This window comes from Pseudorca crassidens, chromosome 9 (assembly GCF_039906515.1).
Source record: "Pseudorca crassidens isolate mPseCra1 chromosome 9, mPseCra1.hap1, whole genome shotgun sequence".
Taxonomy (NCBI): domain Eukaryota; kingdom Metazoa; phylum Chordata; class Mammalia; order Artiodactyla; family Delphinidae; genus Pseudorca; species Pseudorca crassidens.
In genome coordinates this window covers 95129702-95142384 of record NC_090304.1, presented here as the reverse complement: position 1 = coordinate 95142384, position 12683 = coordinate 95129702, and the positions used below count along the sequence as shown (strand labels likewise).

General features: G+C 57.3%; 1 protein-coding gene across 3 annotated transcripts; it reads left to right on the top strand.

The window, feature by feature from the left end:
• The first annotated feature begins 389 nt into the window (after nt 1-389).
• FXYD2 (FXYD domain containing ion transport regulator 2) lies at nt 390-8603 on the top strand. 3 transcript variants are annotated; one of them, XM_067751157.1, is made up of 7 exons: nt 2271-3190; nt 4149-4241; nt 6199-6237; nt 6419-6493; nt 7900-7936; nt 8112-8142; nt 8422-8603. In XM_067751157.1, exons 2-6 carry the CDS (start codon nt 4217-4219, stop codon nt 8134-8136), a joined length of 201 nt encoding a protein of 66 aa, XP_067607258.1. In that variant the 5' UTR covers nt 2271-3190; nt 4149-4216; the 3' UTR covers nt 8137-8142; nt 8422-8603. The 3 variants fall into 3 exon arrangements, with proteins under 3 accessions (XP_067607260.1, XP_067607258.1, XP_067607259.1); XM_067751159.1 differs by lacking the exons at nt 2271-3190; nt 4149-4241 and adding an exon at nt 390-1646; XM_067751158.1 differs by lacking the exon at nt 2271-3190 and having other exon boundaries at nt 3732-4241.
• The last annotated feature ends 4080 nt before the right edge of the window (nt 8604-12683 follow it).

Here is a 12683-nt window from a genome sequence, read left to right as displayed (position 1 = left end):
CAGGACAGATCTCAGCCCAGTCAGACAACCCCCTCCAGGCCTGCCTGTCTCTATTTCCAGAGTGTTTTCCAGCCCGGGCAGCTCTGAGGGGGTGTCATGAGTCACCCTCTCAGGGCAGGAAGCTTTGCTAAGGAGGGACAGAGTGGCGGGTGTCATCTGACCAGAGCCAAGGGTCAGTGTCTGGGGCCAGAACAGCACCTCCCAGACCCTGCTTTTCAGTGTCTGTGTTGGGATGGCCGAGCAGGGCGACCCACAAGGAAGGGACCTGAGGACGGTCCTGTGGTCCCGAGTGAGCCACACAGACTGCTTATTTTTTTTTCTTTCTCTGTGGCCACTTATTTTTTATTTTTTTTATTGGAGTATAGTTGCTTTACAATATTGTGTTAGTTTCTCCTGGACAGCAAAGTGCATCAGCTATACGTATACCTATATCCCCTCTTTTTTGGATTTCCTTCCCATTTAGGTCACCACGGAGCACTGAGCAGAGTTCCCTGTGCTATACAGTAGGTTCTCATTGGCTGTCTGCTTTATACATAGTATTAATAGTGTATATGTGTCAATCCCAATCTCCCAGTTCATCCCCCCGCCGCCCCGCTTCCCCCTTGGTCAGAGGCCTCGGCGGCCAGGGAACAGGGTCTTGTCTGAGCCAGGGTAGGGGCTGCTCTGCCTTCCTGCTCCCACGGTTGGCTCCTGGCTCCAGCTGGGAGGCCGGCCCTGCACACCTGCCTTCCCACTGGAAGTGCTGTCTTCCATCCTCCCCGCGCTGCGGCACCAACCAGCAGCCCTCAGAGGCCTCGCTGAGCTGCTGGTATCTCCTGCTGGGCCGCTGGGCGGATCTGACATCATAGCCTCAGGTAAGTCACTGGGGGCTAAGTGGGGGTTCCCAGCTGAGGAAGGGTGAGTCACACACCGGCTCCCTCTCCCAGCCCCAGCGGCTCCCCATCTCTGCCCAGGTCCCGGGGTGACACAGGAAGCTGCAGCTGGTGCCCTGGGCCATGGCCTGGACACATTCCCTTCTCACCCAGGGCAGCTTCCAAGGACCTGCTGCAGTTCTGCCCAGTCCCAGGGGATTCCTAGCTGGAGAACAAGCCCTCAAGGCAGGATCATCAGGGCCAAGGCCTGACTGGGCTGGAGGAGTGAGGTGTCGCTGAGTAAAGGCCCGGGGGGACCCCTGAGTGTCTCCCTCAGCTGCCTCAGGGGCAGGTGGAGAGCAAGGGCTCTGATTCCACGGGCTGTGGCCCCGGCCAGTGCCCTCCTGGCTCCTGGTGACCTTTGCAGGCACCTTGGGCTGCACGGAGGCTGCTGGCTGTGGCATCTCTCCCCAGTGCTCTGCCGTCCCGCTCCCACTGTTTGCTGTGGCTCACAGCTTCCCCCTTCCTCAGGTCACCTTGGAGGTCAGAGAATCTCCCCCACTCTCGCGTGGATCCTGGCCTAGCCTGGCCCCGGCAGCAGGCGGCACGAGATGAGGGCTCCCTTGCCAGTCCCTCCTCCCTGCCTTTGTCTCTTCCTGCCCGTGGGCTCGGCTGGGGTGTGGAGGGAGGGAGGGCCACTCTTCCCATCCAGGCCCTGGGTCACTAGCACCTCATAACTTTCTCTTCCACTGAGGACACAGCCAGCAGCTCCTGCCATGGACAGGTGGTACCTGGGTGAGTCCCCTGAACCCCATCCCCCCACCTTCTCAGACTCTGACACAGGTGTCCACCCCATCACTTTCAAGTGCACCCCCAGCTCCCCAGGAGTACAGGAAAAGCAGAAACAAGGAGAGGCGGGATTTCTAGACAAGGGCATCTCGGTATGGGTCCTGGGCGTGCCGTCATCTCTGCTCCCAGCATCTCTGAGCTGCAAGAGCTGGGAAGGCAACTTGTGCAACAGCCCCCTTTCTGTCTGTGTGTCCATCTGTCTGTCCACCTGCAGGAACTCTGAAGCCAGACTGCTGGGTTCAGAGCTTGGTTCCCCCACTTTGTAGCTGCCTGACCTCTGGCAAGTTATTTTACTTCTCTGTACCTCAGTTTCTTCATCTATAAAATGGGGATGATAGTAATGCCTTCCTTGCCTCATAGAGTTGCTGTGATGATTAAATGAGTTAATTTTTGTAAAGTGTTTAGAACAGTACCTCGCATATAGAGTTAAAAACGCAGCTACTGATTTATTTCTCTTGTCTTCTATCATCTCCTATCTATCTACCTATCTATCCATCTATCATCTTCATCATCATCATCATCTATCATCTATTATAGTCATTCACCTATCTATCTATCTATCAACTTTCTACCTATTTTTATACTCCAGAAAGAATCCACAGTGGCTTACAAAGATAGACAAAATGTACTGAGATACCAAGATAATGTATAGTAAGGAGGTACCAGTGTCTGTGTGGAGGGCCCCAGGAGTTTTGGGAGTACAGCCGTGGGGGCTTTCTAGCTCCGGTTTTGTCCCTGACTGGGTGTTTCAGGCAAATCCCTCAACCTCCCTGCCCTCAGTCTTCCTGGGCTGCCCAGTGGGGATCATGGCGCTGCCCTGGCCACCTTCAGGGTCATTGTGGAGTCAATGACCAGCTCAGTTTCTTTATCTGTGGAATGGAGCAAACGTGCATTCGGCAGGACAATGCATGCAAGAACTTGACACACGCTCAGCCCCTACCAAAGGTTAGCTCTGTTGTATTTTGATGAATATTCATCACTTGGCCCTGAAAGCAGAAGAGCTGAATGGGTGTCTCGGCTCCTGGTCTGCAGGCTGTGACATTTCCTCTTTCCATCTCACCCTCATGTTCATTCTGCTGGAAGCTGGTTGGCTTTTCTGGGTCTGACAGTGTATGACAGTAACAATAATGACACTTACTGTGTACCAGGCCCCCTGCCACACCCTTTACTGCATTATCTCACTTTCTCCTCATCACAACCCATTCTACAGATGAGGAGACTGAGGCACACAGAGGTTAAGTAACTTGACAGAGGCCATATACTGAGCAAGTGCAGGGGCCAGGAAGTGAACTCAAACCTTGATCCCATGGCCACTGCTCCAGGAAGATTAATAGATGGAGTCCTTTTGAAGGACTAACCCACCCCTGATGAGCACTGACTGCTGACCTTGGCCCTTTGGCTATAACTGAGCATCAGCCTCTACTGGAAGCCAATTCGATCGATTAGAACTCAGCTAGGAATGTGAGCTACCCAGCGCTGCGGTCCCCAAGGTGAGTGGGGCCACAGTAGAGGCGGGGAGGAGGCCTTGGAAGTGTGGGGAATTTCCTGATTCCTAAAGCTGAGGGTGTGGCTCTCAGTCTCCACCTTGCCTCTCACCGCTGTGTGCCCTTGAGCCAGGGCCCTACCCTCTCTGTGCCTCAGATGACTCATCTGTAAAATGGGGAAATAACACAAAGTGCAAGGAACTAACAGGAACGTGTTTTGCAAATCATGAAAACAAGGCGCTCTCCCTGTGGCAGGGCTTGGTCCCTCCCGAGGGAGCCTACCGTGTAACAGTGGGAAACTGGCACGGAAGCTGTGCTTCACGGCTGGAGAAGGAGAGTGCCAGAGGCTGCAGGAGACGAGGGGTTCGTTAGGGATGACACTGACTGAGGTGTGAGCTGTTAGATGCAGCCTGGATGGATGAAGAAGATAACAGAGGAAAGGGCGCTCCCAGGCAGCGAAGGCCTGGAGGTGTGAACGTGCATGGGGGGCTCAGGTGGGCTGTGAGGCGGGAGGGGCCGGGTACCCTGGGACCACCGCAGAGGAGCCTTGAGTGCCAGACAAGACACATCAGCCGAAACAGCGATCTCCATAGCGGTGGGTGAGGTGGGCAGCTGCTAGGGTCAGGGGTCTCCATGGGACCCCCGACCTTGCCCCCCAGGCTGTAGTATACACGGAATATATTTCGAAACTCCCACTTCCCCATTGTCACAGCCGCAGCCGTGACCTCTCGGGCTGGGGGAAGGACACCACGGCTGATCTGTCCCCAGCACTTCTCTCTGGAAATTTCCTTGGGGAGGGTTTGGAAAGCCGGCCAATTCCTCCCTACCCCTGCTGCCCCTGCACCTCCTCATGCCTCAGCAGGAGACCCGCTACCCACACCAGGGCCTTTCTTGTGACCAGGGTAAATATTACCTGGCACTGTTAATGTTTAATGCCCCCCCCCCATCCCTGGCCACCCCACAGCCAGGCACTCTCCCCGAAGCAGAGGCCGCGGGAAGAGGGCAGTGGGACGTGCCCGTCTGCGGGGGGACATGGCAGGATTGTCAACAGATGATGGTGAGTGTGTGTGCGCGTGTGAAACATTAGGTGCCTCGGACCATCTTTGGAGGGTGAGCAAGACCCCACTCTTCCGTCTCCTGGCACCCCTGCCTTCCAAGTGTACCCACCACCTCTGCCACATCCCGTGCCAGCCTTCCCGCTAAGAAAATATGCTTTTAAAAGAGAATCCTGCCTTAACTCCAAAGAAATCTAGCTTGAATGGCGGAACCTTGGGCGCCCAGTAGGAGCTGCTGGGGGGTGGGGAGTGGTGAGCTTCTATCCTGACTTTCTGGCATGCATCCGTCCTGGTTCCATGTATCTTTGGGACTCTCTAAGCTCAGAGCAGCAGGCAGATGGGGGTCAGGCTGGCTGGGGCAGGAGTGGGCCCCTCTGCTCAGCCTTTTCAGGCTGGCTTTGGGGTGAGAGTCCCCAAGTTCAGGACACGCGCCCAGAAGTCATCCTGCGAACGAGGGTGATCAGGCCTGGAATCCAGTAGGCCTTCTGTCGTCTGTGGTGGTCTTAGAGCCAGATCTAGAAAAGACGAGGGCTTTGGGTGAGGGCTGGCTCATCCAGTGGCTCAAGACGTGGTGGTCAGGGAGGAGACGGGTTCCTGGTAGGGTGAGGGAAGCTGTGAGTTTGCTCATGGCTCTGACACGAATGCCCCATGTGACCTTGAACAAGACCTGAACCGAATCTGGGGAGACAACTTCGGAGGTCTTCTGCATGGTGACGGGTGCCTGGGCCCCCCCATAGGCTCCCTTGGCCTCAGGCCCTACAGGCCCAGGAGCAGACCCCCTCTAGCCTGTTCTCTCCTGGCCTAGGGCGGGTGTACCGCCAGGACAGCTGGGCTCACCAGGCCCCACGGCCCAGGCACAGTTCAGCACAGCCTGGGAGGTGCCGACTGGTGCGTTCCTTTGACCTTGGGCACTGCTGCCCTAGTGCCAAGAAGGGGCTCAAGTAGGGCAGAGAAAAGGGGCCACCCCTAGCCATGGCAGAAAAGCTCTGGCCAGGTGCCCTCCAGCTGCCCAACAGTGAGTGTGCTCAGTTTACAGGGCCGGAAGCAGAGCCATGATACTGCTCGGGGCTGGAGACTGGACCGAACCACCTGGCCTTGAAATGTCTCCTTCCTCCTGACCATGTGACAGGCAGCCCAGCAAAGGGGTTAAGCACCTAGATTCTTAACAACCAATTGCCTGGGTTCATTCCCAGCTTGACCCTTTTCTAGCTGTGTGACTGTGGGTGAGTTGCTTTGCCCCTCTGTGCCTCCGTCTTCTCATGGACTATATTGGAAGAATATTAATGCCTCATAGGGTTGTTACAGTGGTTAAATGAGCTACTGCTTTGTTAGCCGCAGCCTGGCACATGGTAAGCACAATATATTAATGCTTCTGAAATAAATTTGCTTCCCCCTGAGGATAGCAATGTAGGAGAGAAGAATCTAGAAACATGGGTCCAAGACTCAGGTCTGCCTCCAACTTTTATTGGGACTTTAGAGTCTTCAAACTGGGCCTCAGTTTCCTCCTTCTGTTCAGTGAATGTTAAGGTTCTGTTTATTTATTTATTCATCCGTTCACTTCACAAATATTTGCTAAGTACCTTGTAGTTCATTAGTTATATGGAGAGAGGTTGCTGGTGAGTCTTATGGGAGATGCCTCTGTTGGTCTTTTCCTACCTTTGTATGAAGCAAGGAGAGGAAGGAACCAGCCCCTCCCAGAGGTGCCAGGGGCCTCCACAGGCATCGTGGGTCCCTGCTTGGGAGGCACAGTATCTGGTCCCAAGCCGATGGTTGGGAGCTGCCTAGGGCAGTGGGGACTCACCAGCCCCCACTCGTGGGTGTCTCTCCACCAGCCTCACCTGGCCCCCTTGGACCCCTAGGGGTGCTGGGATGGGAAGGATGGGAGTTCCACAGTTTCTGTGGCTGAAACACACCGCCGTCGGTGACTCACCCTTGACCCACTTCTGGCTCTCTCCTCAGGTGGCAGCCCCAAGGAGGACGTGGACCCATTCTCCTATGGTGAGCCTGGTGGGCCCCTCCTCCGCACCCTTCCTGAGCCCCCCCACCCATGTAACCCCGGTTCCTGGCTCTGTGTTATGTGTCCCCCACCTTCGCCAGTTACTGTAGGGCTGCTGCCAGGTTGGCTGCAGGGAGGGGTCTGGGATCACTCATCCCACTTCCTTGCCCTCTCCTCCCTCAGACTATGAGACTGTCCGCAACGGGGGCCTGATCTTCGCTGCCCTGGCCTTCGTCGTGGGGCTTATCATCATCCTCAGTAAGTGGGGCCTTCGTGTGGGAAGTGGGGCGCTGATGGGGACACATCACTGAGCGCACTGGCTTCCCAGGTGCGGGGTGGAGGGGGGAGAGCCCTCTCGCCCCCTTCCCAGATCCAGGAAGGGGGAAGTGAGTTTCTCGGACCCCCTCCCGTCCCCCACGCAGGATGTGGAAATGGATGGCCACCTTGATGGAAAGAGGAGTCTTGGATGCCCCATTGCTTGGTCCTCAGACCACCCAGGAGGTTCCTTCTTCCTCCAGGGAGCCCTCCCGTGGATGCTGGGGGGAAGGCTGTGGAGATGGGAGAGCTGGCTTCCAGTGGCCCAGGGAAGCTCCAGTGCACGTGGAGCCAGGCGAAGGGAGGGAACCAGCCTCCACTGGACACCCCCTCCCCCAGATCTGGACGCCTCCTTGGCTTGAGCTGCATCTCGGCCCATTTAATCCTTTTGGCAACACTGAGGGATGGCCACCAATGTCACCATTTTGCAGATGAAAAACCAGACCCACCCTGATAGGGGCAGCAAGCTGCCTGAGGTTCCGTAGCTGAATCGGAAGCGGAGCGGGTTCAGCTGCAACCCCCCCCCCCCGCAACCCCCTGCCTGCAACCGTGCCTGGCAGCCAGAGGCCTTCGGCACCCCTACTCTCTGGGCCTCAGTTTGCTCATCTGTTAAATGGGGATGATCCCACTTGCCTCAGAAGGTTAGGGCTGGCAGCCAAAGACACAGCAGCCAAGGAAGCACTCAGAACGCTCCAGCGTAGGCATGGGGCGTCCTAGGGGAGAAAAGGGTCCTGGCTCCAGCCCCAGCCCCGGCAGGCACACAGCAGGAGCCCTGTTCAGGTGCAACCAGAAGAAACATACACGGAAACACACCAATGAAAAGAAGAGAGAGAATGTAGCAGATACACCTGTGTCCTGGGATCCTAACACATCCATGGGTGGTGCCCCCCCTGCTGACGGCTGCGCTTTGCAGACGTGGCCAGTCTCCCCGATTCCCCTGGAGGCTCCCTGGTGGCGGTGTTGAGCACGTAGGAGGTGGAAGGCAGATGGGCAGGAGCAGGGGTCTTGGCTCTGGACTTCCTGCCATTCTTCTCCAAGACCTTTTACTGAGCAGCGTCTGCAGGCCCAGCGCCACGCAGCGGGCGCCACAATGGCCCAGGCTCAGCCCCACGCTCAGGGCGCTCCCCACGGAGCCACTGCAGCGAGTGTTTGTTGACTGACCAATCGACTGGCTTGGGCTTCTGATTGCTTATGGTGCAGCCCTATATAGAGAGAGAGACAGTCAACTGTGGCCTCCAAGGCAGACACCAAGCGGTACAGGCAGGTGGGAGGGAGGAGGGAATACAGAGCCGAGTCCTCCAGGGCAGAGAGGGTCTCCTTGGAAAACTAACTTCCTGTCTCTCTTTAAGGCAGACGATTCCGCTGCGGGGGCAGGAGGAAGCACCGGTGCGTGCCTGCCTGGGTGACTGATGGAGTGGGCGGGGCGGGGGCGGGGGCGGGGGCGGGAGGAGCAGGTTGAGGAGTTTGGTCACTGAGGCCTGTGAGGAGGGTCTACAACTTCAGGGACCCCTGAACTCGCCGCCCCCCCCCCAACTTACCTGTCTGCTTTCCTCCATTCCAGGCAAGTTCACGAAGATGAGCTGTAATGAGAGGTAGGTTTGCGAGGGGCGGGCAAGGGGGTGGCCGGGGATGGCTGTGGTTAATAAGGAAGAGGTGAGGATGAGCTGGGAAGGACGTCAGGGTCTTTCATCCATCAGCCAGGTGTCTGTCACCCTCATATGTTTTTAAACGATGGCCAAGTGCCTGGCGTGGCACGTGTAGCCAAGGGAGGCTGCTGAGACATGCCAGGGAGAGGTAAGATGAATAAGGAACGAAATGAGAGTCCCGACCTCTGCCCCCTCACAGCCCCAATCCTGTCTTTGTCTTTGCAGAGCCAGTCATGTCCACCATTGCACCGGGGCCGCTTGGGAAGCGCTCCCTGAGCTATAGGTCTTTGTACCCGGGACCGCCAGGCCCTCGGGCTGAAGGAAGCCCCGGGCTCCGCATGACCCCTGGGTGGGCATCGCCTCCTCCCACCCAGTGCTGATAATAAAACCAGCCTCAGAGACGGCTCCTTCCCTGGCCTGCCTCCCTCCCTCCTTCTCTCCTGTAACTGCCACCATCCGCTCCTCCAGGTCGGAGTCCATACAGCCCGGTCCCTTGTTTTTCAATCATTCGCTCAGGTGCCCATGCCTACTTAAGCAAGAAGTTCAGTACCATCCCCTCTAGGACTTTCCTAGTGATGCCAAGGACCCCAGAGACAGATGGCTCAGGCTGCCTTCCAAATGACAGGCAAAGAGAAAGATGGGAAGGTCAAGGTCACAGGTTCAAAGCCGCTGGGTCTGTTGGAGCTGCCTGATCATCGGCCCAGGCCCTGGGTGGGGCTGCTGGAGCTCTCCAGTGGGAGACGCTGCAGCCATGCCCTGGGCTGCCAGCGTTGTAGCTGTTTGTAGCCATATTATGTGCTCTGCCATTTCCCCAGGTGCACCAACGTGCCAGGGTGGGTGGGTCTAGGGGTCCAGGCGGGGGCCTCAGCACATGCTCTCTTCCTATCCCCTTCCTGACCCTGGTGCTAAGCTCCGGCCACCCCTTTTCCACTCGTGGGGCCAGGGGGCCTCAGCTGGACCTAACCTCATCCATCTATTTGGGTGCTGACTTGGTTAACCCCAGGGCCAGGGGCCAGAAAGTGGACGGTGAGGGTGGGCCCCTTGTTAACCGTTTCCTCCAGCCCCCTGTCCGCTCTGGCAGGCACTCACCCAGGACAGCTTCAACCCAGGATGGTGTCAGGCCGGCCCTGCCACCAGCGCCTGACTTCCTGTTGCCTGGGGCCCCCTGGCAGCCCAGCACGCTGCTCCCCTCGGGCAGTTTCTGTGCCCTGGAAGGAGCCCCTCTTCCCTCTCTCTCCCTTCCCGGCAGAGGCCTCTGCGAGAGGCTGGATGGGACGGTGGGATCATGGCACTACCTAGTGTCCAGTTTACTCATCTGGGTCCTGGAGCAGCCAGGGAAGGAGGCGGGACTGGCCTGGGAACCCAAGACAGCAGCAAGTGAGCAGAGTTTAAAGCGAACAGGGAGGGCGTGTTTGGGGACCAGAGGCAGGGTAGGCAGCATTCTGCTTGAGAACTGAGCTCTTTGTCATAATCCACTGCTGCCTGGACCACCAGCCTTCACAGACTCGCAGAATGCTTGAGCACCAAAGGCCCCTAAAGAGTAAAACAAACAATCCTCAATTTTCAGCAAGGGAAACTGAGGTCCCGAGAAAGGCAGCGACTTGTCCAGGTGACCCTGCCAGCCTGTGTCAGAGACAAGCTACAACCCAGGTCTCTGGCCCCCCAATTTCAGAGTCCTTCTCACTGACCCCGTGGGTTGGGAGGAGAAGCTCCAGGGAGACACAGAGGGGAAAGCCTGATTCTTACAACTCAGAGCTAATGTCTTTGTGACACCCTGCTCCGAATGTGGGCTCACCCATGACAAATAAATCCTGAGAGGCCAAACCCTTAAATAGAATTCAGTATTTCCATACACAAGACACTGGAGCCATCCACGACAGTGGGAGAAATGAACGGGAATGGGGCAGGTCCAGCCAGCGGGGCTTTTGGGAGGAGGGGTCTCCTGAAGCTTCTTGGATGTAGCAGCAAGGTGAACGAGAAGAGGGGTATTCCAGGCCTGCGGCCTGCCTGAGGAGAAGTAAGCGCCTTGGAGAGGAGCCACATTTCTAGAAGGTTCCATACACAGGCCCTGAGCTGCCAACCCAGAGGGCAATTCCAGCTGCTTTGGAGGGAAATGGTCCTGAGTGAGTCACTTCCGCCTCTGCCCCTGCTGCAAGCCCTCTGTCTGCCAGTCTTCCAGACTGTCGCCCTGCAGAACCTGGGGTGCTGTTCAAAGCACTAGCTACCCAGCATCCCCTCCAGAACTATCAAATATTAACCTTGGGATGGGCCCATGCCAGGTGATGCTTAACCAGCTCCCAGGAGAGCAGCCAGTGCGGAAACCACAGATCCAGGTGACATTCAGAGCCCTCATCAACACTTTCCCTTCCCCCTCCATTAAGGTCACGTTGACTGGGAGCTACTGAACTTTCACTTCACTTTGGGATTTTCCACAATTCGTACACAGATTGTCACAAATAACAACCAAGGCTGGGAAGTGATTGAATGAATTAACTTTTAATCACACAACAGCAACAATAGCAGCCTTAGTCTGAGGGGATGCAATTTCCTTTGTCACCACCAGATGGAGCATGTGTCTTACTCCAAATCCCTTTCAAACAGGCTTTCAACTCAGTCTAAGGGCTGGTGGAACCTTTGCTGGGAGGAGGGGCCTCCCGGTCTGCCAGGGGCTCTGGTTTCCCAGGAAAGCCCTGCTCTTCTCATTCCGTCTGCACACCCCTCAGGTGTATCACCTGCCCTTGCTCTGGGATAATTCTTGGCTGTGTGATCTCGAGCCCTCCTCACTCCTCTTGGAAGGGAGAGACCCTCTGTGATCTGCACATCTTCCTTACCTTAGGGTGACCATGAGACCTTCACCCACATAGTTTGAGTTAATCAACGTCATGAGCATCAACGTCATGAGCAGGACCCAGAGAGAGGTGGGTTAGGAGAGGGCGGCCCCAAGACCCCCCACCCCCAACCGCCGCCCGCAGCAACCCCACTGGTCCTATCTCACCCAAGGGAGTGGGCGCGCTGAGCTGAAGAGGGGCCCAGGGCAGAGGGGAGTGCTGAGCCTTCCCCCAGGCCCTCCTCCCACTCATCCCTGCTGGAGAGATTAATGGCCGCCCTGTTGATCTGCGGCCCCAGGCAGCTGAGGTCTGAACTGCAATTCAGCAGGGCCTCCGGGCGGCAGTGACCCACTCCTTGCCAGGCGTTCATTCTTCATCGTCCTCCTGACGTACACTCGGCCAGGGGAGATCAGAGGCCAATGCTGTGGCCGCCCAGCCTTGTCCTGTCGTCGCAGTGAGTCTCTGGCTGGGAAGATGGATCGGGCCTGGGCCTTGGAGCCGGGACCACAGCAGTCCCACTGCAGGGCCTTGGGAGGGCAGCGCGGAGCCCGGGGCTGGGCTGGGAGAGTCAGCGTGGCGCCCGAGTGAGCCAGCCTTAGAAGAAACCCTCCCCTTAGCCTCGGTGTCCCCCTCCCACACTGGGGACACTCAATGTCGTCTGCAGTTGAGTGACTGAGGGCTTGGGAAGAAATCCTGTTTAGAACTTGGGGCCTTGGTGCCCATGACCTCAGCTTGACACTGGGGGTTGGGGGGACCTAAGGAGGCGGCCGCAGAAACCAGGGTGAGGGGTTTTCCCAGGTATGGAAGGGCCTCCTACCTGAAAGGAACTCGAACCCACTGCATGTAGGGGTGGCGGCTCCCCAGGCTCTGACTCAGCAGCTTATTTGGGGGGCTATTAGGCTGCCTGCCCTGAACCTGCGTGACCCCCCAAGCCCCCTCCTCAGGCCCTGGGGTGCTCCTGGCTGCTGTTGGTCTCCAGAGCTCTTAAACTCGGTTCCCTTTTCAAGAAATTCTCTGTTGCTTCCCTGAAGGCCTTCCTTGGTGTCACCAAGAGGAATTCCTCAGGTGAGGTGGCGGGGCGGGCATAGAAGATGGGCAGCTCCAGGCGGGGGCAGCAGCTCGAGGCCCCGGAACCTCGCCTGCAGCTCAGTGCCGTCCGTGCTGCGGACGGTAGGGAGCTGGCCTCACTGCCAGCTTTGCCTTCAGCCCACTGTGTGACCGTGAGACGGCCCTCGGCTGCCTCTGGACTTGGCTTTGGGAAAAGCAAACACAGGACAAAAATTCCAGGCGCTGGCTTCAAAGTCAAGGGGTTCTGGGAAGGGATAAGTGGGGACCTGTAGCTGGTCCCCTTGTTGCCTCCTGCCCCCAGAAGAGCAGTGCTCAGGGAGGCTGGGTGTGTGCGCGTGCACACACACACACACACACAGACACACAAATATACACTCGCTCCCTCCTAGTAGTTAAAACAGAGGCGCCCAGCAAGTAATGAAGGCAGACAAAAAGACACACTTGACAAAGCAGAGGAGATGAGGCTGGCCTGGCCCAGAGCCAGGAGCGTGTTGAATTCTCTCGTGGTCTTTGTTTCCTGAAAGGCCTATCAATCAGTAACACAGCTGTGCCAACCCAGCCTGCACGGGAGCTGAGTGCCCACCACCCCTG